Source organism: Oryctolagus cuniculus, chromosome 1 (assembly GCF_964237555.1).
Source record: "Oryctolagus cuniculus chromosome 1, mOryCun1.1, whole genome shotgun sequence".
Taxonomy (NCBI): Eukaryota; Metazoa; Chordata; class Mammalia; order Lagomorpha; family Leporidae; genus Oryctolagus; species Oryctolagus cuniculus.
Genome location: NC_091432.1, coordinates 155,172,584 through 155,199,155, shown reverse-complemented (window position 1 = coordinate 155,199,155; position 26,572 = coordinate 155,172,584). Strand labels below are relative to the sequence as shown.

Here is a 26,572-nt window from a genome sequence, read left to right as displayed (position 1 = left end):
CCAAATAGCTGCAATGGCTATAGCTGGGCCAGGCTGAAGGCTGGAGCTAGGAGCTTCTCCCAAGTCTTCCATGTAGGTGCCATGGGCCCAAGCATTTAGGCCATCTTCCACTGCTTTCCCAGGTGCATTAGCAAGGAGCTAGATCAGAAGTGGAGCACCCAGGACTTGAACTGGAGCCCATATGGGATGCCAGCACGCAGATAGCAACTTAACCTGCTACACCACAATGTCGACCCCAGGTAATGTATAATAATGCATTAATAATACAAATTACATCCCAAACTTGATAAAGTCAAGGCTAGGGAAGGTATGCAGAAAAAGGCTGTGGTACACTATTTCAGTTGCTTTCCTATTTCCTCTTAGCTCCTTCCTAAAAGACAGTTGATTTTGCTGGCATCATCCCAAAGCAATGACTCATGACTGGCCTGAACCTATGGTGCCATCCATTTCCCAGCCTCCCAAGCAGTGTTAGTGACTACATGATCTAGTTCTGATGGGAAATGTGAGTGGAGAGGGACACAGAAGTGAGCTTGGAGAAAGCTCTGCAAGCCACATTAAGGATTTCAAACTTTATCCATATCCTACCCTACACTCATAGAGTATTCTCAATATCCCCATCTTAGAAAGAGGAAATATGTCTTCTTGATAGAAGTCATACAGATATTAAGTGAATGAACTGTAATTCAGGCCAAGGTTCTGCTTTTGAGTTTTGTAGTGTGTAGGACCCAAAGAATCCCCCCAAACATCACTGTGTGCAAACTAGTTAGAAATAAAAAATGAGAGATGACTGAGCCTGTAGAAAATGTTTTATGATAATGTAAAATTATATTTTATTTTTTTAAAGATTGAGATGGCTGTAGAAAATCTTTTATTAACAAAGAAAAGGTTGATATTTACATAGTTTAAATTCCAATATTGAAAGAAAAATCAAGAAGTCACAGAATTCAGAATGTCTGCTCATGCTTTTCAAAGAAAAGTCCCCTATATTACTGACTGGAATAACTGTCTATTTTTATATTAAGCCATTGGTTTGACAAAAACAAAATGAAACACAGGAAAATTCCTCTATTTGTGGGAAAGTCTCAGCATAAGAGACACAATGGTATTAAAATACAATGCAAAGGAAAATACAGCAAAACACATAAAAACCTGTAGTAAACAGGTACTTTATTCAGTGTGACTGCTACTCCCGGTAATTTGAAAATGGCGAGCATTGGTGTGGGATGGTAGGGAGCAGCATTTTCCAAACCAAGTGGGTGTAATCAATATTTTTAAAAATTAAAAATAGAAAAAAATTAGTGCATAATATATAAGGCCAACATTTTGTAGCTCCCGATGTGTGTATATGTACACATACATACAAAGTACTTCAGAAAATTCAAGGAAAGATGGGATTAAAATATAAGTATATTTTGGTATAGAAAAATGCTTAAATTTGCACATAGTTTTTATAATACATATTTTCCATGAACTTTTACAAGATCCTTATGTAGCTACAGACCTACACACATATATGCATTACATAAACACACATACACTGGATTATATATAGATTGGATTGTGATGTAATGCTCATTTCTTACTCTGGGTTCCAGTCAGAAAAGTTTAGCAGTCATTGTTATAGAGGAGCTTGCTCCTTGTTTATGAGCTGTGCTATGCCGATGTACCACTTACAGTGAGAGCAAGCAGCTCATTACTGGATTCCTGTCCATTGGGATGGATACTTCCTGTACTAGCTGTTGCAGAAACCATGTGTGATAGAAAAATCATACAAAATCACTGTACCACAGTACATAGCACACCTTGGTTAAGGATCTTAAATATTTCGAGTTTCCTAATTCACCTCAGAAAGGGTTTGCTGCGTTGCATCCTTATGCTGTTACCTGCAAACCTTGAAAATAAAGATAAAAAGAAATTAATGGAGAATTCTTATCCTCATTTTAGTAAATCTTCACATCAACAACAAGAAATCTAAGGATGTTAACATAACAAGGTTTCTGAAGTAAAAAATGCTGCTTTCTTGTAAAGAATTAAATCAATTCCAATTATTTTAGACCATACATAACATTTTAAGCAAATCTTAATATATCAGGTATCCAACACCAACACCATTTACAACAGGAATAATGATCCTTGACTTCAGGGAATGAAAAAGTTTGAGGACCAGAAGAGTAATTCCAAGATGGCTGGCTGCCATATAATTGTGGAATGCTATGTTTGATGTGGGCAAAGCAGTAGTATAGCCTCTAATCTCCTTTCTTAAATGAAGGAAACATAGCTGAATACTTGATTTGGCTTAGAAATTCAGTGATAAGCATACAACATTCTTATTATGCATCTCATGTTGAAGAATACAAATATTTTAATCTTTTCATGTCTGAAATATGTAAGATATAAATATGATATAAAATATGTAAGATATAAATATGATATAAAATATGTAAGATATAAAAATGATTATACCCTTTGGCCAACCAAGTACAAGGTCTGAATTACACTCCAGGAATAGAATTAATTCAAAAAGAAAACCAAGAACATGTGCAGATATTGTTACAGCAGGTGAAACATTTGTAAAAACACTAAATATCCAGTAAGTGGAAAATGTGTTAATTTGGACTATTATGCTAGATAATTATATTATTATAACTATAAATCATAATTTAGATCAAGTATAGAAAAATACAAACATTTGATAACTAAGTTTTTATTTTGCAATTTCTTATTCCTTTGATTTGGAACTAGACATGTGGCATCTTTCTTCTGTACTAAAATGTCAATGTCAAGTCTTGGATTTCACTTCAGTGTACAAAACAGAACTTAGCCTTGAATCTTTTAACTGGGAGTGATACTTAGTCAATTTCATTATATAATTAACTCAAGAAATCTGTGTAAATATTAAGTATTACTTTTGAAGCAGAAATAAGCATGGCTGGTTAACCATTGTCCTAGTAAGTCTCATAAAAAGTAATGTGAACAGCAAAAAGACTAGATGCACACTCATTAAAATTCATCAACTTTGCTGAGTTCTGGGAACACAGGTGATATTTTATTCCTTTTTACTTTTATATTAAAATTTTAAAAATGCATTTATAAATTAAGAGGAAAATAAACATTTAAGTAATGAATTGGAACATCCCTGGTGGCAACACTCATTTGTTATAGTGATGATAGGTAATGATAAAATTTTGCATCAAATTTTGGATTTAAATGAGGACTGACTTAAATGTATGACTTCATACGCTTACTTTCCCAGTTATGTAGTTTTATTACAATTCAATTCATTTCTTTTAGTTCTCCTTTCATTATTACCCCCTTATCATAATTATAGTCTTAAATACTTAGAATGGAGTTACCCACACAGGTTTGTGAGACGGTTATGAGAAAAAAGCGGAGAGTGGTCCCTTGAACACTTGACAAAAAGGCTTCCTCAGCTAGCAAAGTCTCACGCTCAAGGTTAAACCAGGCTATGCTGAGGCTCCCTCCAGGCCAACTTTGCCAGGTTACCATGGATAGAAGAACTAGGAAAGGTGAAGGATTACTATAAATAACACAGTAACTTATTTATGCAACTGAGAAAAAACTATCATAAATCTTGAGGTAGGAAAAACTGATGTGCTTCTGTTTCTCTGTCTTTTCTGTTGTTTCTGTTTTTTTTTTTTTCTTTTTTAAACTTTATCCAATATCTACAACATAAACAAGAGAGCCTTAAATGGTATAACTGAATATTTCCTCGCTTGCTACTAGCACACAGACCAGGAAACAGAAGGTTGGTTCACACACAGAAACGTATTTCCTGGTGGGCTTGCAGCAACTGTCAGAACACACCAGCTGCTCTTGGGCCTTGGAACAGATGGTAAAGGCTGGATTTGGAATGGAATTGGGTGCCATTTATCTGAACTACATGACCAGGTCTCCTTTTATTTTTATCAGCAGATAGATTATGAGGCCAAACTCCAATGTATGATGTAGTCAGTGAGGAAGAATCAGACCTGAACATTAGCCACTACTGAGACAACATGGAGATATAGGTGGGTGTCCAGCAGCTAAAACACATCTGAAGCACCTCATTAGGGCCAGACAGGGGAGTCATTAACTCTCAGAGAAGTGGCTCTGCCTCAGGTGCTTTCAGTTATGCAGGCTGAGCCCTCCTCTGCACCCTACACTTTACATCTACTCATGTCAGCACCCGGAGCTTCACCGTGGGAGACCTGCTACTCATCAAAGTAACAGATGGCAGCGGTGGGTGGGCATATCTAGCATGGATTATAAATTCTACTTGCAAGAAGAAATGTTCAAATGACTCCGAAATTCCTTCAAATGTGTTCATGCCCACATGACGGGCTGATCCTGAAATTAGGAGCTGCCTTGTTGGGCTCACTCCTTTTGTCAGAAGGGAATTTACCGAAGACATAGGAAATCTAATTTTTATTGAGAGATGACAGTTGGGCTAGGCAGTTCATCTCACCAAAAAAACACGTAATACTCTTCACTGCTGGAGTGACTCATGCTGTCTTCTCTTGCGCCAAGTGATGATTGCATCTTGCCTGTATTAGCCACAGAAATCCTTTTAACTTATGTAATTCAAATACCCCAGCAAATAGATCTATTGTTTTGCCCTCCCAGAAGGCTTTTTATCCATCTTCTTCTGGTTCCTACTTCCTGCTCTGTTTTCCCTTTGGAAAAATTTTAAAAATTATTTATTTATTTATTTACTTATTTATTTATTGACAGTGAGAGAGAGAGAGACAGGGAGAAAGGTCTTCCTTCCGTTGGTTCACTTGCCGCTATGGCCGGCACTGTGCCGATCCGAAGCCAGGAGCCAGGTGCTTCTTCCTGGTCTCCCAGCAGGTGCAGGGGCCCAAGCACTTGGGCCATCCTCCACTGCCCTCCCAGGCCACAGCAGAGAGCTGGACTGGAAGAGGAGCAACCGGGACTAGAACTCGGCACCCATATGGGATGCCAGGGCCGCAGGCAGAGGATTAACCAAGTGAGCCATGGCGCCGGCCCTGGAAATTTTTTTAAATCAGGAAGTCTTAGGTGTCATAAATTTAATTACAAGATGAGACTTATGAACCATCATCCTGGCCAACATGACTGGTTTAGCAAGTCATGTGACCCAAGAAGGGCCAATCAAAACCTTCCCTGAGACTTTTCAACTTAGCTAAAGCCAAAAATTACTTTTTCAAAAAGTGTATAAGATAAAGAATTTTAAACATATGCAAAATCAGTGAGAAGAGCATATGAATCTCCTTGTATTTGATGCCCAGCTCCAACATTTATTAACTCAAGGGCAATCTTTAAGAAGTTCTAGCTGGCTGTTGGACCTAGGAGGAAGACGCCACCAACATATATCACTTCTGTCAACAGAGTCTGACTTCAAAAAGACCCAAACACAAAGCAGAACTGTAGCTGAGCCCTGGAGGCCACACTTGAGCTCTTTAATCCAGCTGAGGCTGAAGCCACTACTACCATTGTACATTCTTTTTGCTTAAGCCAAACTAAGGTAGATTTCTATCACTTACAAAACGTACTGTCTAATATGAGAACCTTAAAAAAAAAAAAACTCGGTAAATGATTTTAAAAGCTTGTGTTTATCGTTGATGCATTTGAAAATAGGAATAAAAAAATCTGTAAATAAATGAAGAAAAGGGGCTGGTGCTGTAGCATAGCAGATTAAGCCTCTATCTGCAGTGCTGGCATCCCATATGGACACTGGTTTGAATCCCAACTGCTCCAATTCCATTAGCTCCCTGCTAATGTTCTGGAAAAGCAGCAGAGAATGGCCCAGGTGACTGGGCCCTTGCATTCATGGGGGAGACCCGGAATAAACTCCTGGCTCCTCGCCTCAGCCTGGCCAAGCCTCAGCCCTTGCGGCCATTTAGGGAGTGAACCAGCATATGGAAGTTCTCCCTCTCTCTCTCTGTCTCTCCTCTCTCTCTTTCTGTAACTCTTGACTTTAAAATAAATAAATACAAACAAAAAAAAGGAAAAATGGAGTGTCAAACATATTAAAATAAAAGTATTTTAGTTGTATGCTGCCCAAAAGATAATTTCAATCACTTTGGGATAGACATCTACTAAAAATATTAAACCAACTAACACAGACATCCTTAAAAGATGTAACAAAGAGTAAATATTTTCAACCCCCAAAAGCTGATAAAATAATAAAGGCTCCCATTACCACAGAATCTCTGATTCTAAGTTATTTTCAAAGCAAAGGTGGAATGAACACAATCATTCCTACATTAGCATTCTGGTAGGCTCTTCTTGGAACTATAAGGAAATATTTTCCTGTTGTTCCTCCTCTATTATCCACTTTGATAGGAAAATACTTACACTTTTGTTTTGCTAGTTCTTGTATTAGATCTTCATATACTTGTGAAAATAGGTCCTCTTCAGATTTTGTCCCATCTAGGTAGACTGAGAAGGGGGAAAGGAGGCAGTTCAATTGAACAGGCTTACCAATAAAGGGTGCTTACTTTCGCACCTGGCATCTCTTGCAAGTGCCAACAGGTTTAACAGAAGAACCAAGACCATAATTAGAAAGAAAATTTAATAGCAATTAAAGAAAGAAATAGAGCACAGCCACATAAAAAATTTTGATTTGTTATACAAAAATCTGTACTACTGCTGTGAAAATAAATGATTTAAATTAGAAAGAAAGAAAAGGAAAGTATAGGAAAGAAAGAAGAGAGTTAACTGGCATTATATTTATGGCATGTTAGGAGCACTGAAGAGCACCTGTCCTAAAGAGTCATTTTAAGGGAATAATTTCACAGCTTATGTGTCAGGATCACTTATGAAGCTTCTTAAGTCATGCATTGGTCTGGCTCTGCCAAATATGTGCTGAGTAAGACTTTTAGAGGCCCAGAGGGTATGAATTTTTAATAAAACCAGCAGAAGCAATTTTGGGGAAACAGTTCTCCAGGTTAATGGAAGGAAAAGTACTTTCTGTTGGAAAACTTCAAGGCTTGAGAGGTACAAGAGAACTTTGCTGGTTCAGAAAAAGAGGCCCAGTTTGGCATGCATAGAATGTGGGAAGGCAGGACAGATGAGAGAGGCGATTTTAGAGCAAAGCTGTATCTTAGTCTTTAGAAGCCCAAATGTCTCTTTGGAAGAGCTAGAGACTGTTGAAGATATCTGTGTGGGGCAGCGTGGTTAGATTTGTGCTTTTGTTGGAGAGGGAGTAAAGGATGGTAAGAGGGTATCCTTGTAAGCAGTGGTCCGAACCGGAAGCAGAGCAGCCAGAACCATAGCAATGGCTCTGGGGCTGGGCTCTCTGATATCTGCACATCTCTGACATCGCCACCTAACCTGGGATCCAACAGGCTTCTCACCACATGGACAAGTCCCCCTGTCCTGAAAAGTGTGTGTCAGAATAAAGCCTGCCTATCTAGCATCCTTCTGCTAGATATAGCAGAAGGTATAGAGCTCTGTATCCCAGGGACCTGTTCTTAGCTTGGGCACACAAATCCAGATGCCTTCCTCCCAGTCACTGCACTATGCCTCCCAGGACCTCAACTTCATTATGTACAGATAGGACTTGGATTCCTCATTCACAGATCTGCAACTTTTTTTTTTTCTGAAATAACATGTCTGTTTCCGTGGTGCCTGTCATTTTTCTGTATTGATTCCATCACTCGGTTCTTTTGAGCACATATATCCAGTATTGTATCCTCTAACTCCATCCCCCACACACAGCCAGAGGGAGCTTACTAGAACAAGAATTTGTACCAACTATGTCCTTGCATAAAACCTTTCTGCAGAGAGTACATTTCTACAAGGATAATGATTGAAACCCTTAACTGGCCAATGGGCCTTGTAGGTTTTAGATACTGCCTGTATCAAGTCTCCTTTGGTTTTCTCTACTTGAACACATGTTTCAGGTGCTGCTCCTTCCTTCTTGTCCCTTGACATTTTCATGTGCCAAACGCACTGTTTGGGGTGATCGCCCATTCCCCTAACCCACATCCCTTTGTCCAGTTAAACTCATCTGAGTTTAGTTTAAAACAATAACCATGGGTAGGCGTTTGGCATAATGGTTAAGATGCTCATATCCCACGTGGAAATGCCTGGGTTCCCTGCCACTCATATCAGAGACAGAGATTAAGTTCCCAGCTTCTGGCTTTGGTCTGGCCCAGTGCCAACTGTTGCAGCTATGAACCAGCAGATGGGAGATTGCTCTCCTGATATGCCTCTCAAGTAGAATAAGGAAAAAAAAAACCAACAATACAATCCACAATATATCTTATGAAGAACCAGAAGGGTGGAGTCCAAAGGTTCCATACACAAAGACATGATAAGTGCACAAGAAGATGGAAACGCTAATGGCCCTGATTTGATCATTACACATTGTATGCAGATACATGCCCCATAAACATATATACTATCCATCAGTTGAAAAGAAAAAAGAAAGTCCTCCTCAAATCAGACTCCCCTGAACACTGGGCAGTGAACACCCAGGGGCATGGTGTCACAGCTGGTCCAGCTAATGTCTATAATGCAACACCCAGAAGTTGCTCCTTAAAACATCCCTTTATAACCTGTACATGAGAAAAATGCTTCCCAAGCCCTTTGTTTTCTGTACTTTGAGACAAATGACAAGCAATGGCCTCATGTGGAAGGAGAGGCACTTACCAACTTCCCATGCGATGTCCTCCATTTCTCGTCTGTGCTTTAGGTACATGGGCCACACATGGCCATCGAAGTACCCAGGGGGGTCTGGAGGCTCATAAACTCTTGTGCTGTCAAAACATGTACAAACTTTATGTCACTAGAAACTAAGGATGGTCAGGATAATGAGAAAATCATTCAGAGACTAAACACAATTAATTACATGTTCTAGACTCAGTAGCACTTAGAAAGACAATAAAATGGATCTAGTTCTGAGATCTAAAAATTAACTTTATAATTCACTATCATTCATAATATTTTCCCTTCTCTAGTGCTTTATAAGAGATTGAGACAAATATTACTGCAAATGATGGAGATGTGATATGTTAATGTAAGCTTTAAACTGATTGGTGTTCTTTGTAGCTATAGTAGAATACAAAACAGGCCCACTAACTTAAAATCATAAACACCATCTGATTAATTAGTAATAATCAAATGGGATCTCTTCATTTCAAGATTTAGGAAAAATGGGCTGAAATAGTTTGATATTTCTTTTTTAAAGATGTACTTTATTTATTTAAAAAGCAATTACAGAAAGAGAAGAAGAGAGAGAAATCCTCCATCTGCCAGTTCACTCCCCAAATGGCCGTAATGGCCAGGGCTGGGTCAGGACAAAGCTGGGAGCCAGAAGTTTCATCTGAGTCTCCCACATGGGTACAGGGACCCAAGCACTTGAGCCATTCTCTGCTGCTTTCCCAGGATATTAGCAGGGAGTCTGATTGGAAGTGGAGCAGCCAGGACTCAAATCGGTTTCCACATAGGATGCCAGTTACTGATAGTAGTTTAACCTGCTACACTGCAACACCGGCCCCAATGACTCTTTTCTTAGAAAACTGATTTGCATTTTTCCATGAGGATTGATGTTTATGGAAAAACGTTTTGCCCCTTGTATGAATGAGTTGAGGCATCCTTTGAGAAATGACCTACATGCACCGCTTATAGTGGTGCATCCCTTGTTTTCCCTAAATGCTGTCATTTGTATGATAACCCACAAAGATGACTTTGAAACTCACCTCCTCCTCCTCTTGCATTCTTCATAGGGAACGGTCAGAAAATAGCTTCTATTCCATATAGGATCAAACGGCCTAAAATAACAGCACACTGAGTTCACAAGGTTTCTGCCTATTCATTCTGAGTCAGTATTAGATGGGAGATTCTTACTTATAATTAAAGAGAAGGAAACCTTCGATGATTAAAATGGAGATTTCCTCATTCCTGTCTGTCGATTGCTGAGTGTGTCTTGGATTTTCCATCCAGCAAGAAACAGCTGACATCATTTTTTCCATGTTCAGCGCTTCAAGCACTTCAAACAAACATAAGAACATATGAAAGCAAGGCAGAAAAAAGTTTGGAGTGGCTGGCATTTTGTGGTACAGCAGGGCAAGCCACGACCTGCAACGCTGGCTTCCCATCTGAGCACTGATTCAGGTCTTGGATGCCCCACTTCCCATCCAGTGTCCTGCTAATGTGCCTGGGAAAGCAGTGGAAGCTGGCCCAAGTACTTGGGTCCCTGAAAGCCATATAAGAGAGGCCGGTGCTGTGGAGCAGCTGGTTAAAACCCCAGTCTGCAGCGCCGCCATCCCATATGGATGCCGGTTCGCGTCCTGGCTGCTCCACTTCTGATCCAGCTCTCTGCTATGGCCTTGGGCCCCTGCACCCTTGTGGGAGACCCAGAAGAAGCTCCTGGCTCCTGGCTGTGGATCAGCACAGCTCCAGCCATTACAGCCTTCTGGGGGAGTGAACCAGCTGATAAAAGACCTTTCTCTAACTCTGTTTTCAAATAAATTAATAAATCTTAAAACAAACAAACAAACAAACAAACAAAAACAACATATGGGAGATAGGGATGGAGTTCCTCACTTTGGACTAGATCAGCCCTGGTCTGGTCATTGTGCTCATTTGGGGAGTAAATCAGTAAATGGAAGATCTCTCTCATTCTCTCTCTCTGTAACCACTTTTCAAATAAAAATAAATAAATTGGCTGGAACCACGGTTCACTAGGCTAATCCTCTGCCTGCGGCACCGGCATCCCAGGTTCTAGTCCCGGTTGGGGCACTGGATTCTGTCCCGGTTGCTCCTCTTCCAGTCCAGCTCTCTGCTGTGGCCTGAGAGGGCAGTGGAGGATGGCCCAAGTGCTTGGGCTCTGCACCCACATGGGAGACCAGGAGGAAGCACCTGGCTCCTGGTTTCGGATTGGCGCAGTGCACCAGCTGTAGCTATGGCCACTGGGGGATGAACCAACGGAAAAAGGAAGACCTATCTCTCTGTCTCTCTCTAACTCTGTCAAAAAAAAAAAAAAAAAAAAAAAAAAAAAAAAACTTAAAGAAAGAAAGTCTCCCACGTTAACTAGATTTGTCAGTTTCTCTTCTTAGTTATGTCAGCTTTTCCTCATTGTATTTTTTTAAACATTATTTATTTATTTGAAAGTCAGAGTTATACACAGAGAAGAGAGCCAGAGAGAGAGAGAGAGAGAGAGAGTGTCTTCCATCCAATGGTTCACTCCCCAGTTGGCTGCAATGGCTGGAGCTGCGCCGATCCGAAGCCAGGAGCCTGGAGCTTCTTCCGGGTCTCCCACGTGGGTGCAAGGGCCCAAGACCTTGGGCCATCTTCTACTGCTTTCCCAGGCATAGCAGAGAGCTGGTTCGGAAGAGAAACAGCTGGCTCTCTAATGGTGCCCATATGGGATCCGGCGCTTCAGGCCAGGGGGTTAACCCACTGAGCCACAGCACCCCTCATTGTATTTTGATTTTATTAGGTACATACAAATTTTTTTTATTTTTTTTTATTTTTGACAGGCAGAGTGGACAGTGAGAGAGAGAGACAGAGACAGAGAGAAAGGTCTTCCTTTGCCGTTGGTTCACCCTCCAATGGCCGCCGCTGCAGCCGGCGCACCGCGCTGATCCGATGGCAGGAGCCAGGATCCAGGTGCTTTTCCTGGTCTCCCATGGGGTGCAGGGCCCAAGCACCTGGGCCATCCTCCCCTGCACTCCCTGGCCATAGCAGAGAGCTGGCCTGGAAGAGGGGCAACTGGGACAGAATCCGGCGCCCCGACCGGGACTAGAACCCGGTGTGCCGGCGCCGCAAGGTGGAGGATTAGCCTATTGAGCCACGGCGCCGGTCTTGGTACATACAAATTTGAAATTCTTTTTTTCTTCCTATTGAATGGGCTCCTTTATCCATCTTTATTTCTAGTAATGTCCTCTCTCTTAATGTTTGCTTTATCTGGCATTAGTATATTCAGTACAGTTATTCCCATTTTCTTTCAGAACATGTTTCCATTGTTAAATCTTTTTCTAGTCTTTACTATCTACTTATGTCCTCACATTTAAGTCTTTTTTCAACTTTTATTTAATAAATACAAATTTCCAAAGTACAACTTTCGAATTACAGTGGCCTCTCCCCCCAAAACCTCCTTCCCACCCGCAACCACCCCATCTCCCATCCCATTCTTCATTAAGATTCATTTTCAATTATCTTTATATACAGAAGATCAACTTAGTATATACTAAGTAAAGATTTCAACAGACTGCACTCACACAGATACACAAAGTACAGAGTACTGTTTGACGACTAGTTTTACCGTTAATTATCATATTACAACACATTAAGGACAGAGATCCTACATGGGGAGTAGGTACACAGTGACTCCTGTTGTTGATTTAACAATTGATTTAAGTCTTCTTTTTAAGGAGCTTAGAGTGGCTTAAAAAATCCAGTCTAAAAACCCTTGGAATACTTGATTTCTTTTAATTAGTGTAGCTACTAATATATTCTTGTTTCAATCTATCATCTTACTATTATTTTGTTTTTGTCCTTTCATTTTTTGTCTACCACCCTTTGATTTTTTTGATTTCTGTTTGTGGCTTCTTTCCTACTTATTAACTGGATTGCAATTATTCTACTGTTTCTTCTATGCCTTGTTATACATTTTAAAACTATTCTTTTAGTGATCCTAAAGATCTCAATATCACCTTGACTCACTTTAAATCTGTACATTTTCCTAAAGATTTCAATTTTTTCCTGAAGATATTTTCTGGATGTGGGATATTTGAACTCATAGCATGAATATTTTACAGTCTTTGGGACATATATTTAATCTCCTTTCAAAAAAGAATATACCAATTTATACTACCATTTGAAGTGCATGAAAGATTTTGCTTTATTGAGCCCACAGTGTTCTTAGATAATTATCATTGCTTTAAAAATCTTTACTTACTTGGTGAGAAAAAATGTCATTTGCAATTCTTTGACTTATTTCAAGGCTGACTTTTTATTGTACATTTATTAGTCAATTCATCTACTGCTTCTGTGACTAGCTTATTCATAACCTTAGACCATTTTTTTTCCCTGCTGGGATAACAGTTTTTCTTATCAGTTCACAAGAATGTACAAGCAGGCATAATAATTCTTTGTTCATTGTTGAAAAACATTTTTCCTTGTTTCATTCTTCTTTGTGATAATCTTTCCTTACTAACCTTTGGAAGAGCTGTAACTCAAGACACAAGAACACAGTGAGTGAAGGATTTTGTCTCTCTTAAGACTGTTATGTGTCTTGTTAGAACTGATTTCATAACATTTTGCCTCCAAGGTTATCAAAGTTTAACATAAAGAACATATTTTAGAATTTTTTTAAAAGAGCTCCCTCTGTTGCCAGTATGCATAAGAACTGGATGATTATCTTGTTACACCAGTTAATAAAACCACAAAATAGACACAGTCTGTTAGCATGATATTCTCTACAGGAAAGTAAATGTTTTTTGATACACTTTAATCCTTTGACTTCAAAACAGTGTTTGTTTTGGGGAAAAGGAAGCAGATGAATCCATCTAAAAATATTCATACCTTTCTGAGCAGTTAAAAATAGAGAGAAAGAGAGAGAAAAGTTGCCTTGCACTTTGACTATCTGGAAGGAAAGCACAGAGGAAGAGGGACTTTGAACCCAGTTCACCTCAGCCTCAGGAAAAAAAAACTATCATTTTAAAGTCAGTTTTCAATATAAAACAGGGGGAATTATTTTGCTTATTTATATAGTTGAACACACACCAGACACCTAAAAAGGCAGGTTTAAAGTACAGCAGTATATTTAAAAACATTGTCTTCATAGAGCATGAAGTTCTTTGGATTTGAAGAACAAAATAAACACAAGCATGCAACCTTTTTGAGTAGAACCTACTTACCATCATACTGCAAAAATCCATTTTTATCTGTCTCTATCTCAGATTCTGGCTGGAAAAATAATAAGGTACACATTAAAATAGGGTGCAGGCAGGAAAAGTACAATTATAGTCTAAAAAGAAGATAAGCCTTTCACAAATGCTTTGGATGAGGATAAATTCAAAGATCAGCACTGATCCATGGTGCCATCTAGTGGACACCTAACACCATAGCACCAAAGCGACCAACAGTAAAGAGACATTATTTCCAAGAAACTTTTTGGATATTATTCAATTAACTTTGTCAGTGAACATTTTTATGGCTAAGAAATCATCTACGAAGTTTCACAGATACCTTGAAGAAGTCATCCTGGGATATGATACTGCAATTTGGCAGGTGTTTCTGCAATCTCTTAGCCAGTGTTGTCTTCCCACCATTGGTCACGCTGACCCAAAAGGAAAGAACAGTGAGTTTCAAGAAGGAAAATGCATTATAAAGCATAAAACACCTTTAAATGACAGAAATGAAAAACCATATTTGCTATTTAAGAAAAATGGATTTCGTTCATAGATGTTGCTTTTTCTGTTGGCAAAACCACGGGCCCTGGCAGATATGATGTAATTACATGGGAAGAAATAATCAGGCAGGGACGGTTACTAACAGCTATGGAGAAGTAAACTAGGGAATACTACAACTTAAACATACAGCTATTCTGTTCCAGCAAACAATCTTTGTCTCTGGCAAAACAGGATTTAGATGCGACACAGAATATGAAGGCATATCCTAGCGCAAGCACACACAACTGCATTTGGTCTTTGTAATTTTCTTTCAGTGTAGTGCAAAAACAGAAGAGCAGCTTATCGTACTCTAGCCTACTCTGAATTCCCATTCCAGTGTGATGTGTCCTTCTCCCCACCTCTCTCTACCTTGGCATTAGGTGGGAGGTCTGCTGAAGCTGAGCACACCAGATCCGTTGTTTTTCCTTCTGCATGGCCTGTGCCATGGAGGAAGTGAGGAGCACCTGACCATCTCCTCGCTAGATCTGGTTTCCCAGCACCCAGCACCCTACATTGCACATGGGAGGCACTTAACGATCTTATCTTCTATTTAAAGAGTTTCTTATCCTGAAATTCATGTACCTCCAAAGGGTCTGTGGACAGAATTCAGCATACTGGTGAACTTGAATGGGAAATAAATTACACATTTATTTTCACTAAATTCTAATAGAAGCTGTATTTCCTGTAATACAGCTTGTAGTAATTCTTTGTAGTACATTACAAAATGTACTACAGTAGTAGTGTTTTTTTTTTTTTTTTTTTGACAGGCAGGGTTAGACAGTGAGAGAGAGAGAGACAGAGAGAAAGGTCTTCCTTTCCGTTGGTTCACTCCCCAAATGGACGCTAAGGCCGGCGCGCTGCACCAATCCAAAGCCAGGAGCCAGGTGCTTCCTCCTGGTCTCTCATGCAGGTCAGGGCCCAAGCACTTGGACCATCCTCCATTGCCCTCCTGGACCATAGCAGAGAGCTGGATTGGAAGAAGAGCAACCGGGACAGAATCCGGCACCCCAACCAGGACTAGAACCTGGGGTGCCGGCGCCACAGGCAGAGGATTAGTCAAGTGAGCCGCAGCGCCGACCTACAGTAGTAGTATTAAGAGTACTTATGGGGGCCGGCGCTGTGGCATAGTGGTTACGGCTGCTGCCTGCAGTGCTGGTTTCCCATATGTGTGCTGGTTCTAGTCCTGGCTGCTTCACTTCCGATCCAGCTCTCTGCTATGGCCTGGGAAAGCATAGAGGATGGCCCAGGTCCTTGGGCCCCTGCACCCATGTGGGAGACCCAAAGGAAGCTCCTGGCTCCTGGCTTTGGGTCAGCGCAGCTCCAGCCAGTTGCAGCCAACTGGGGAGTGAACCAGCAGATAGAAGACCTCTCTTTCTCTCTTCCTCTCCTCTCTGTGTAACTCTTTCAAATAAATAAATAAATAAATAAATCTTTAAAAAAAAAGTACTCATGATTTTTTCCTCTCACAGAATTTACAGGTATGTTCATATAATGTTGCAGTTTAGGAGACATCCTGAAGCATCACTGATGCTCATTATTATTTCATATCTTTGAATATTTCATATTCACTGACTATTGCTATTTATTATGTTAACAGAAAACATACAAGTATACTTTGAAAAGTTTGTGGACTTGGTGGGTGTTTGGTGCAGTAGTTACATCGCCACTTGGGATGCCCACATTCCATATCTGAGTTCCCGGTTCAAGTCCTGGTTACTCAGCTTCTGGTCCAGCTTCTGGCTAATGCACAGCCTGGGAGGCAGCACATGATGGTTTACGTAGCCAGGTCCCGGCCCTCAACATGAGAGACCAGCCTGGTCCAGTCCTGCTGTTACAGGCATTTGGGGAGTAAGCCAGCAGATGAAAGATCTCTGCTTTCCTGTTTCTCTCCCTCTGCCTTTTAAATAAAATAGAAATAATAATTTTTAAACAAGTTTGTAGAAAAGGACATTAAAAGATGTTTGCTTTGATTAAAAAATGCTTAAAATTCATGTATACAAGTGGCATTCAAAATAGTCAGGGAAATGCGTACCTTGAAAAAACTATGCATAGATTTCAAAGTTTTTTGCATCAAAATAAACTTACTTTTTTTTTTTTTTATTTGACAGGCACATACACACACACACACACACACATGGCAGGGGATTGTGTGGAGGTAAAAAGAGACAGTACTCCCATTCACAGGCTCACTTCCCAAATGCCTGCAATGGCCAGGACTAGGTCAGGATAGAATCAGAAACTCAATCCACATCTCCAGTGTGATGACAGGGACCCAACAATTTAACCATCAGCTGCCTCCTAGGGTCTCTATTGGCAGAGAGCTGGAATTTTGAGCTGAAGGTGTGTGTAAAACCTATGTATTCTGATACAGGATACGGGTGTCTTAATTGCTAGGCCAAACACCTGCCTCTAAACTTATCTTTTAACTCCATTTTCCATGAACTTTTTTTTTGGTATATATTACCATGTCGCAAACAAAAAAAATTATATGTCCATATAATCGGAGTCTCTGTTGCACACAAGGATGATGCAGCTCAGAGGATGTGGAGGAAGGACAAGGGGCAGGCATGGGAGGCACTGCAGCTGAGTCTAGCATGGGCTTCCCAGAAGCTGTAGCACTAAAAAAAATCATGGCACTTGCTAAAGGGAAGACAGTGGAAAAGCGGCTTTTTAGGGAGTTATAGGTAGCACCTGGTGTATATGGCAATAATGCATTAGCCAGGCTTCTAGAGAGGACACCATATCGGCACATTGAAGAGAGGGAGGGTGGGCATTTAGTGCAGCAGCTGGTATCGGCTGAGACATCTGCATCCCTTACTGGAGTGCCTGGGTTTGGGTCTCAGTTCTAGTCTCTGACTCCAGCTGTCTGCTAATGTGCACTGTAGGGGACAGCAGGTAATGTCTCAGGTCCTGATATCTCTGCTACTCACAGAGAAGACCTCGACTGAGTTCCCTGCTCCTGGCTCAGTCTGACCTGGGCCTGCCTGTATGGGCATTTGGGAAGTGAACCAGCAGATGGGAGATCTATGTCTATCTGTCTGTGTCTCTGCCTTCCAAATAAAAATTTTGAAAAAGAGGGAAATTTTATTGATGCACATGCAGAATGAAAGTCACATTGGACCCGTAGAGAATTTTGTAATTGCCTCCTCAGTTTCCAGGCTCTTTTTTGACATCTGGTTGGGAATGGTCCGCTTTCAACTCCAGAACAAGACTCTGTGCGTCTGACCAATCAACGTTCTAATTGGTGACTTACTATAGCAATGTGGCAGAATAATACAATGATCTCCCTCAAACTGCAAACTTTTATTTTAGTGGCCTCAAACATTGTATTGATTGGGCCACACATACTATGAATATACTCAGAAGAAAGAGGTATGGTGGCTGGTGAGGTCTTATTTGCATACCTGACTCTGGTACTATGGGGGCCCTTTGGACAGGGAGGAGGCACGTGATTAACAAGTATGCGACAAGGACTAGCTCAGGCAACACAGGACATAAGGTCACCCTCAGTGTGGGGGGGAAACAAAGGGAGGTGACATGGTTCTGCATCCACCTGCCCACAGAGGCATATAACAATAAAGGAATGATACGTGTTCTCCCTGGTCATGCTTAAGAAGCACCCAAGAGGGGCATGACAAGTCACCCTGAATCAAGATAGTATCCAATTAGGCTTGGCCCTTGGTGCTAGCTCCGGAAAACAGATAGAAGTAAGCAAACTGTGTGGACTGGCTCTTCCATTTCCTTCTCTATGGGACATTCCTCCACCTCCTGTGGCAATTACATAGCGAGCACTCCACTGTTTCCTACTCACAGTGGCCTGCTCTTTTCAGGACTGGGATGCCCACTGCTTCTCCTCCCCCGACATGTTCACAGGAAAATACCCTTTGAACATCCTGAGTGTCTTACCCAGCTGTTGATAGCAAAATTACTCACCCACCAATTCCAATGACAAATGTTTTCATAATTAGCTTTGAAAAGCACGTCTTCCTAATATTTCCTAAAATTAAGAAAGAAATCAAAGGCTTATCATTTGTCTAGAGACGTAAAAGGAAGAGTCCTAAATTTAGAAGTACCAGCTGGGACTGGGGCTGGCGCTGTGGCGTAGCAGGTTAACACTCTGGCCTGAAGCGCTGGCATCCCACTTGGGTGCCAGTTCGAGACCCAGCTGCTCCACTTCCAATCCAGCTCTCTGCTATGGCCTGGGGAGGCAGTGGAGGATGGCCCAGGTCCTTGGGCCCCTGCACCGAAGTGGGAGACCCGGAAGAAGCTCCTGGCTCCTGATTGACATAGCTCCAGCTGTTGTGGCCGGTTGGGGAGTGGACCAGTGGATGGAAGACCTCTCTTTCTCTCACTCTCTCTGTCTCTCTCTCTGTGTAATTCTGACTTGCCAGTGAATAAATACATCTTTAAAAAAAATTCAAGAAGTACCAGCTGAGGGGACAACAGCAGCATCTCTTCAGTACCCTGGCTCCACATTTTCCGGCTGTACTGGCTTCCTACTGTCAATCAGCTGCTAGGTGCCACCAGCTTGTGTGAGCCTAGGGCCCATAAAACAATGCCAAGTGAACTGAAAGGGCCCCTACAGCCAAGCATACACCCTTGACCGTCTCTGCTTACAAGGGCGAGGAAGAGCGGCAGGACCACAGTGTGGCCTATGGAATTCAGCCCGTTCTGAGCCAGGTCGCTTTTCACCTGCAGGATTCAATCTCCAGGGTAAGTAAGCACAATCCACTCGGCAGAGAATCCTCTTCACTGGCCTCGCCTGTCCTCTCGGGAAATAGAAGAAAGTCCCTGCTGGCCAGAGGCAAACAGAAACGTATCTGGTGACTATTTCTTTACCCAAAAGCCTAGGTCCTAGACCCTGGCTAGGCAAGTTTTTTTGGGAAACAGGCCAGACAGTAAATATTTGAGACTTATCTGGGTTATCATGCAGGGCTTAAAAACAAGAGAAAAAAACCACAATTTTTACATAATTGAATATAATATTCTTTTTCATGGTAATACAAGCCTACTAATGAGAAGACTGGGATTTCTTTTCCATTTCCCTTAATTGGATTTCAAAGCTGGTGTTTTCTTTTTTTTTTTTTTTGCCTTTTTTTTTTTTTCAAAGCTGGTGTTTTCTGTCATGAAATTGATTACAAATGCTCAGGTTGAGGGCCAGGTTTAAGTCATAACCTGCTGTTTGCCTGACCCCTGGTCTGGAGGATGGAGGGCAGTTTTTTTTTTTTTTTTTTTTTTTTTTTTTTTAAGATTTAATTATTTATTTGAGAGGCAGAGTTACAGAGGGAGAGGGAGGTCATCTATTAGTTCACTCCCCAAATGGCTGCAATGGCTAGAGCTGGGCCGATCTGAAGCCAGGAGCTTCTTCTGGTTTTCCCACGTGGGTGCAGGGGTCCAAGCACTTGGGGCATCTTCCATGCTTTCTCAGACCATTAGCAGGGAGCTGGATTGGAAGTGGAGCAACCAGGACTCAAACCACTGCAGGCAGAGGCTTAACCTACTACAACACAGCACCAACCCCTGGAGGGCAGTTTTATGTTCAGCCCCCAGGGTTCTCCAAAGTAGTTCTTGGCTATTAAAATGGACCATTCAATCTCCACGTGAATAATAGGTGAAGCACGGCTGGAAGGAACGCAGTTGAAAGGTCTTGCTCTTTATTCCTGTTGGCTTAGGTTGGGTAGTGAGGGACCTAAGCTGTGACGAACAGATTGAGTGGCCACTGAGATGGAGGCTCCCAGCAGGGCTACCCAGTCCTATCCCTGGCCATGTCCACATTCCCCTCGCGAGGGACCTGGGGAACAGGGCTGTTGGCTTTAGTTTATCCAGAGTATTCCAAACTGAATGCAAGTGCTTAAGGTTGGGTTCCATTTTCATTAGCAAGCCTGTGTGGGATAAGAATTCAATGACTGAGATAAAAATCAAACAGAACAAGATGAACATTTGAATTTCACTGGGAGTTAAGGTGTTGAATATATGATTCAATTTTTGCACCAAAATAAACTTACTTTTAACCCCATTTCACCATGAACTTTTTGAAGTATTCTCATGTATTTACATCCAAATTTTGCCAACGTATGCCAAGGGAACAGTTGTACATAATGAGAACTGTCAAAGAGTTATGTCGGAATTTTTCTGAATTTCATTTTACTCTATTCTTATTTTTGCTGTCAGTCTAAGTCTGCTAACTAACTGCTCTTTTTTGGGGAAAGGAAGGCTGACTTTTATTTTTTATAAGATTTTTAAAACTTATTTGAAAGGCAGAGTTACAGAGAGAGAGAGGTAGAGATGGAAAGAGAGAGAGATCTTCCATCTGCTGGTTCACATCCCAGGCGGCCACAATGGGCCAGGTCAAAGCCAGTAGCAAGGAGCTTCTTGTGGGTCTTCCATGTAGGTACAGAGGCCCAAGCATTTGGGTTATCTTCCACTGCTTTTCCAGGACATCAGCAGGGAGCTGGATCAGAAGTGGAACAGCTGGGATGTGAACCAGTGCCCATATGTGATGGCAGCGCTGTAGGCAGTGGCTTTATCCGTTATACTCCAAGAGGCTGTCTATTATCCTGAGTTATTTCCCTTACTTTTTGATGGTAAGTGATTTATTTCTTAGAAAATTCTGTTGTCAGTATATGATAGTAGATTGATGTCCTCACTTCGCAGAAGAAATGTCATAAAAGTTTGCCATTTCTTGCCCCTACCTTGTTTATTTTTGGAAAGCTTGTGGGAGCATACATTCTCAAGCTTGGAGAAGTATAGCCTCAAAGATCACTTGGTTCACCACTTTATTTTGCAGAAGTGGAAACTAGCCCAGACAATGGAAGGGCTTGCATAAGGCCACATGGAAAAGCCAGAAACAATACTGAACCAATCCTGTCAACTTCTTCCCATCATTCCAAGCTACTAAAAGCACTTTATCACCAAGAGCACAGGATTTTGCACATGTGTGATTTACTATCAGGGTGTGATGCATAATATTATTGTTATTGTGTTGATTTATGGAAATCAACACTGAATGGAAAGGAGTAATGGTCACATGTGGTAAGTGCCACATCTCTTCTCACCTGTGAGGGTATTACCCTGTAAATAACACACTGGAAATAGACTTGGAGGAGTTATTTATGTGGAAACTGTAGCAATTCAGGAATTAAGAGGAGCCCAGGCCGGCGCTGCAGCTCACTTGGCTAATCCTCCGCCTGTGGCGCTGGCACCCCAGGTTCTAGTCCCAGTTGGGGCATCGGATTCTGTCCCGGTTGCTCCTCTTCCAGTCCAGCACTCTGCTGTGGCCCGGGAGGGCAGTGGAGGATGGCCCAAGTGCTTGGGCCCCTGCACCCTCATGGGAGACCAGAAGGATCTGGCTTCGGATCGGCGCAGCATGCCGGCCATAAGAAAGAAAGAAAGAAAGAAAGAGAGAAAGAGAGAAAGAGAGAAAGAGAGAAAGAAAGAAAGGAGCCCAGAACCTACTTATGAAATCCCTGGGGTTCAAGAGGGAATTCCCACAGTCAAATCCAAGTTGTTACCAAAGGAGGAACCCCTGGCTCTACATCAGTTTGCAGTTTGGACCTATCTAAGGCAATGTTTAGATAAATGTTGGGCATATCTCATTAGCAATGAGCAGGTGACAATGTGGGAGATGGGTGGGGAACTGGGACATGTTGAAACAAGTCAGATGTCTAGGTTGAATGATCAGGTGGGATGTGGAGTGGGTCCAACAATCCCTTAAACCATCTATTTTACAAAACAATGTTGGATGCACAGGGCAACTTCAAGTCTTCCAAGTGCAGGTCTGGCATTATCTACCTCCTTATCATGGTCCATTATTTCACTGCCTGTTTCTTCCTTTATGAACTATTTGAAATTAAAAATATGGCAATCAGCAGTGGGCATATCTAGTTGTTAAGATTACCACATCCCAGAGGCAGGGCTGATAGCTCAATTAAGTGGGTTCCTACCACCCATGCGAGACCTGGGTTGAATTCCTACCTCCCTACTTTGGCTCAGCCTGGGCTGGGGCCATAGCAATTTGGGGAGTAAACCATTGGATGAAAGCTCTCTGTTTCTCTCCTTGCCACTAAAAAAGAAAGAGAGAAAGAAGGAAGGAAGGAAGGAAGGAAGGAAGGAAGGAAGGAAGGAAGGAAGGAAGGAAGGAAAGAAAAGAATGAAAGATAGATATAGATGGCAATCTATATCTATATGTTTCAAATGTATATAGCATTTGACTTCCAGAAGCAAACACAAGCTTAACTACAAACTGTAAATCATTTGGTACTTCCAGAGAGACAACCTTTTGAGCTTTATAGCCTCAGTAATTCGGGGCTCCCCATCACCAGGACATAGATACCACCCTCTTGTAATACTTAGGCAGTTTATTTCCCAATGCATGCAAAGCTTTCCTGAGCGTTTGCACAGAGAGAATAGATGACGACAGCCAACAGTCAACACAAAAAAAACACATATTTTTCTTTCTTTTAATTTCATTGTATTTGAAAGGGGAGAGAGAGAGAGAGAAAGAGAGAAAGAGAGAGAGAGAGAGAGAGAGAGAGAAGTCTTTCATCTGCTGGTTCACTCCCCAATGTCTGCAACAACCAGAGCTGGGCCAAGCTGAAGTCAATTCAATCTGGGTCTCCCACGTGGGTAGCAGAAACCTACACACATGAACCACCATTTTCTGATTCCCTGGTTCACATTAGCAGGAAGCTGGATGGGAAGTGGAGGAACTGGGACTTGAACCAAGTAATCTGATACTGGATACAGGTGAACCAAGTGGCAATTTAACTACTGTGACAAACATCAGCCCCTTTATACATAACATTATTTGAGAGGCAAAGAAACACACACACACACAGAAGTACGCTCCCATTCACCAGCTCATTTCCCAAATGCTTCAGTGGCATGGCCTGGCCTAGAAACTCAAGTCTCCCCTGTGAGTGGTAGGGACCCAATCACTAGAACCACCATTTGCAGCCTCAGGGGGTGCACAGGAGCAGGAAGCTGGAACTGGGGGCAGAGCTAGGACTCAAACCCAGCCTCCCATACGGGGCCTCTCAACAAATGTCTTAACCATGAGGCCCGATGGCTGCCTCTCAAATGTTGTTGAGTCTTTTTTTTTCATAATTGGTGTTTATGTTTAACGCATTTTACTAGTAAACATGGTACTTTTTTAGTCTAAACTCCAGAATATTTCCTGGAGGAGGGGGAAGGTGTGCTGAATCAGCATACTGTAAGGGAAGACAGCAATTGCCTGCCACAAATAGTTTGCAAGATGACAACATGAGAACAAAATGTGCTTTCAAATGCATCAAAAGGGAGCCGGGCAGTTTTGAAAGGGTGAAATGTTTTCATGACTTCTCATTGATTGTATTCAGCAGATATTTTGATTATCTTCCAAGAGACAGGCAGCCTCTTCCTACTTGTTCAAGGTTTGCTTCCTTTTGGTAAACAGAAATTTCCCAAGGCTGGGGTTCCTGCAAACGTAATCCAGGCCCCTTTCCCATTCAACTCTCCATTTTGAAAAACCAACCTCTCGTAGAAACACTGAAAGCTCACTGCTATACAGCCTTACGTAAATACTTTTTCTTTTCAATTGTTGTTTCCCCAAATATTTAACCAGCGTAAAAGGCTGACGAGGCTATGGTGAATTTGTGCACACAGCCCTAGCCTCCTGGGAGATTTAATCTGCTAGATCAGAGGTCACCTTTTTTTTTTTTTTTTTTTTTTTTTTTTTTTTTTTCCTGTAAAGTGTCAGATAGTAACCGTCTTGGACTTTGCAGGCAGCTACTCAAGCCTTCGGTCCTTAGTGAAGGCAGCGCAGACAATCCATATACAAACGGACCACGACCGCCTGCTAACGAATCTTTATAAGGGCCGCTGCATCTAAATCTCACCATATTTTCACGTGCTACAAAATACTGTTGGTTTCTCTTCAGCCATTAAAAAAGCGTAGGAAACTTCTTAAAAAGCCGTACACACTCAGGCAATAGTGGGCCTGAGGACGTCAAAGCCTTTCTGTGCGACTCTGTGAGTGCTCCGCACTCCCTGTGCGTTCCCGTGCAGGGAGCGCGCCCATTTCCCGGATTCGCACGGGACGCTAAGCCCCAAGCCGTCAGGAGCACGCGTCCTCCTCTGGCCCGCTCCGGGAGGCCAGAGTCCCACGCAGACCCACTCTGCAACGACCCCCAGGCCCCGCGAGGCGGTGCAGCGGGGAAAGGCCGGCACTCACCTGGCTCCGGCTCGCGTCTCCGGCGGCAGCGCTGCAGAGGCGACGGACAAGTGCGCGCCTGGCGCTGACCCGCCACTCCCCACCGCCTTCCCCCGCGCTCCGCCCAGGTAGGAAGCCGGCCAGGTAGGTGCGGCCCCCGAAGGCGCCCCTGCCCACCCGGGTCCGACGCAGCGGCCAGCTGCAGTCCGCGACGGGGCGGGACTGAGGCGGGGCTCCGGGGAGCGTGGCCTCGCGCGCGCTCCCGCAAGGCTCCGGCCCCCTTCCGTCGCGGGTGCGCGCGGCCAGACCTGCCCTGGCGCGTGTCTGCAGCGCCCTCGCCCGGTCGCTGCTGGTCCCGCCGCCGTGCGCGCCGCCCCGCGCTCCGAGCCGCGGCGAAGCTGCCACCCTGGGAGCCAATTAGCGCGCGGCGAGCCGGCGGCCACTTCCTCGTCGGCCCGGCGCGCGCCCGGGAGGGCTCCGGCCGCGGGCGGGGCGGGGCGGGCCGGGGCGGAGCGCTGGGCCCGGCCGCTCTGACCGCGTCCGTTCCTCGCGCAGCCGAGTCTGGGCGCAGGTCCTTGGAGGCGCTGGGTCTGCCAATCACACAAAAAGAAACTTTGGGGGCGTCCGCAGTGCAGGCTGACTGGGCGACCGGTTGGCTTTTCTCGTTGGGGTCTTTGGGAGTCACCGCTCCAGGAAGCGAGATGTCGAAGCCGCCTCCCAAACCAGTCAAACCAGGTAAGGCAGGCGCTCGCCGGGTCCTCCGGCCGCCTCGGTGCCCTGCGCTTCCTGTGCCACTTGGCAAGGCGGACCGGGCGCGTTCCGGCCCCGAGCCTCGCTTTCCCAGTCAGACTCCCCACCGCCGGGGTCCTTAGCTTTGCTGGATCACTTTTGGAGAGCAAAAGGATTTCGAGGATCTTAAAAAAAGAAAAAAAAAAAAACTTGTTAAAGAGGCGTCGCGCTGGGGTTTGCAACGTTGTCATGCGCTCCACCTTCTCGGGAGTGCGATGGCCAAGTCCCGTCGAAGCTGTCCAGGGAGCCAGGGCCGTCGATCGCCTTAGAAAACGGAAAACAGTGTGGCTGGGAAGGCTCCTTCGCCACTTCCTCTTTCTCGGTGCGTGTCACTGTCAAACTCCAGTTCTTGACCGGCCGGGGCGAACGGGAAGTGCGCGGCCCGCAGGGTGGGGTGATGAGCCGGCCGCCTGCGGGGCTCGGGAGCCTGGCGACGCTGGGTGGGGACCCCGGGGTCTGCGGTGGGGCGTCCGTGGGTCCCTCCGGGCTGCGGCACGGTCACCTCGGCCGTGGCTTTTCGCAGGTGCCGCGGTGGCGCGCAACCGCGTCCTCCGCCTCGGCCTCTCCAGGGGCTTGGGCGTGACGCTCGCCAACTCCTCCAAGCAGTTTTCTTGGCCGATTGTTCTTGTTCGTTTGTGACTCTCAAAGTATTCTCTGCGTTAGAGAGAAGCGAGAGCGTTTAAAAGGGGCTGACATTTCAATTCAGCACCGTTAACACACTCTTAGGGACAGCTGAGTGTGTATTAAGGGAAAGGTAGGAAAAGGTAGATAAATGACCCGAAAGACTCTCAATATTTTTTTCTTCCAGTCTTGTAATTTCGGAATAGCAAAGGCTGAAACTTAATCTGTTTACGTCAGGTTTTGAAGTGACTTCAGTAGCAAGAGGTAGTCGCGTGGGTTCATTATATTCCCTTGACCTTCCTAAATGTTGGGTAAGCTCTACAGCTTTAGTGATTGTGAGGTTGTCTTTCTTTTGAGATCATTCAGTGGCGGGCTCAGGTTCCTGTACTTCAGAACAGTCACCCTTGTGCAATAGTCAGTCCATGAAGGTTTCCAGTTTGGTCAGCTGGGTGTGAAGGCAGCTGCTGAGTCTGGCCACGCGGGGAGCAAAAGATGGGGCAAAGCTCTGCTTTGCTTGTGGAATCTGACGAGGAATTTGCATGTGAAGTATGTATGCACGAGATGTCAGCTTTCTAAACCCAGATGTAAA

At 43.4% G+C, this 26,572-nt stretch overlaps 2 protein-coding genes across 6 annotated transcripts in view; one reads left to right on the top strand and one right to left on the bottom strand.

Annotated features, from left to right (window-relative positions):
• Positions 1-805: 805 nt before the first annotated feature.
• NMRK1 (nicotinamide riboside kinase 1) lies at positions 806-25,553 on the bottom strand. 4 transcript variants are annotated; one of them, XM_002708211.5, is made up of 9 exons: positions 24,595-24,838; positions 18,318-18,381; positions 14,182-14,272; positions 13,851-13,899; positions 9,835-9,976; positions 9,687-9,758; positions 8,638-8,744; positions 6,337-6,420; positions 806-1,891 (listed from the first exon to the last, which is right to left on the bottom strand). In XM_002708211.5, exons 2-9 carry the CDS (start codon positions 18,344-18,346, stop codon positions 1,872-1,874), a joined length of 594 nt encoding a protein of 197 aa, XP_002708257.1. In that variant the 5' UTR covers positions 18,347-18,381; positions 24,595-24,838; the 3' UTR covers positions 806-1,871. The 4 variants fall into 4 exon arrangements, 3 of the variants coding, with proteins under 3 accessions (XP_002708257.1, XP_051702563.2, XP_051702565.2); XR_011379500.1 differs by lacking the exon at positions 18,318-18,381 and having other exon boundaries at positions 9,857-9,976; positions 24,595-25,553; XM_051846603.2 differs by lacking the exon at positions 18,318-18,381 and having other exon boundaries at positions 24,595-25,553.
• The window catches only part of OSTF1 (osteoclast stimulating factor 1), a 61,801-nt gene continuing 60,403 nt past the window's right edge, over positions 25,175-26,572 (top strand). Inside the window, exon 1 of one of the 2 annotated variants that reach the window (XM_051846611.2) lies at positions 25,175-25,308. In XM_051846611.2, coding sequence (XP_051702571.1) covers positions 25,275-25,308 — 34 coding nt within the window. In that variant the 5' untranslated portion in view covers positions 25,175-25,274. Of the gene's footprint in view, positions 25,309-25,551; positions 25,685-26,572 lie in introns of those variants that run through there. The other variant, XM_017341887.3, reaches the window with a different exon arrangement.

Bases quoted from the DNA above. Each gene is read 5' to 3' on its own strand.
- NMRK1 (XM_051846603.2), bottom strand. From the start codon at position 25,553: ATGACAACGTTGCAAACCCCAGCGCGACGCCTCTTTAACAAGTTTTTT. The intron at 6,421-8,637 runs GTAAGTGCCTCT...CCCCCTTCTCAG, and splicing joins GGACATCGCATGGGAAGTTG to TCTACCTAGATGGGACAAAA. The intron at 1,892-6,336 runs GTAAGTATTTTC...TTTATTTTCAAG, and splicing joins AGAACTAGCAAAACAAAAGT to GTTTGCAGGTAACAGCATAA.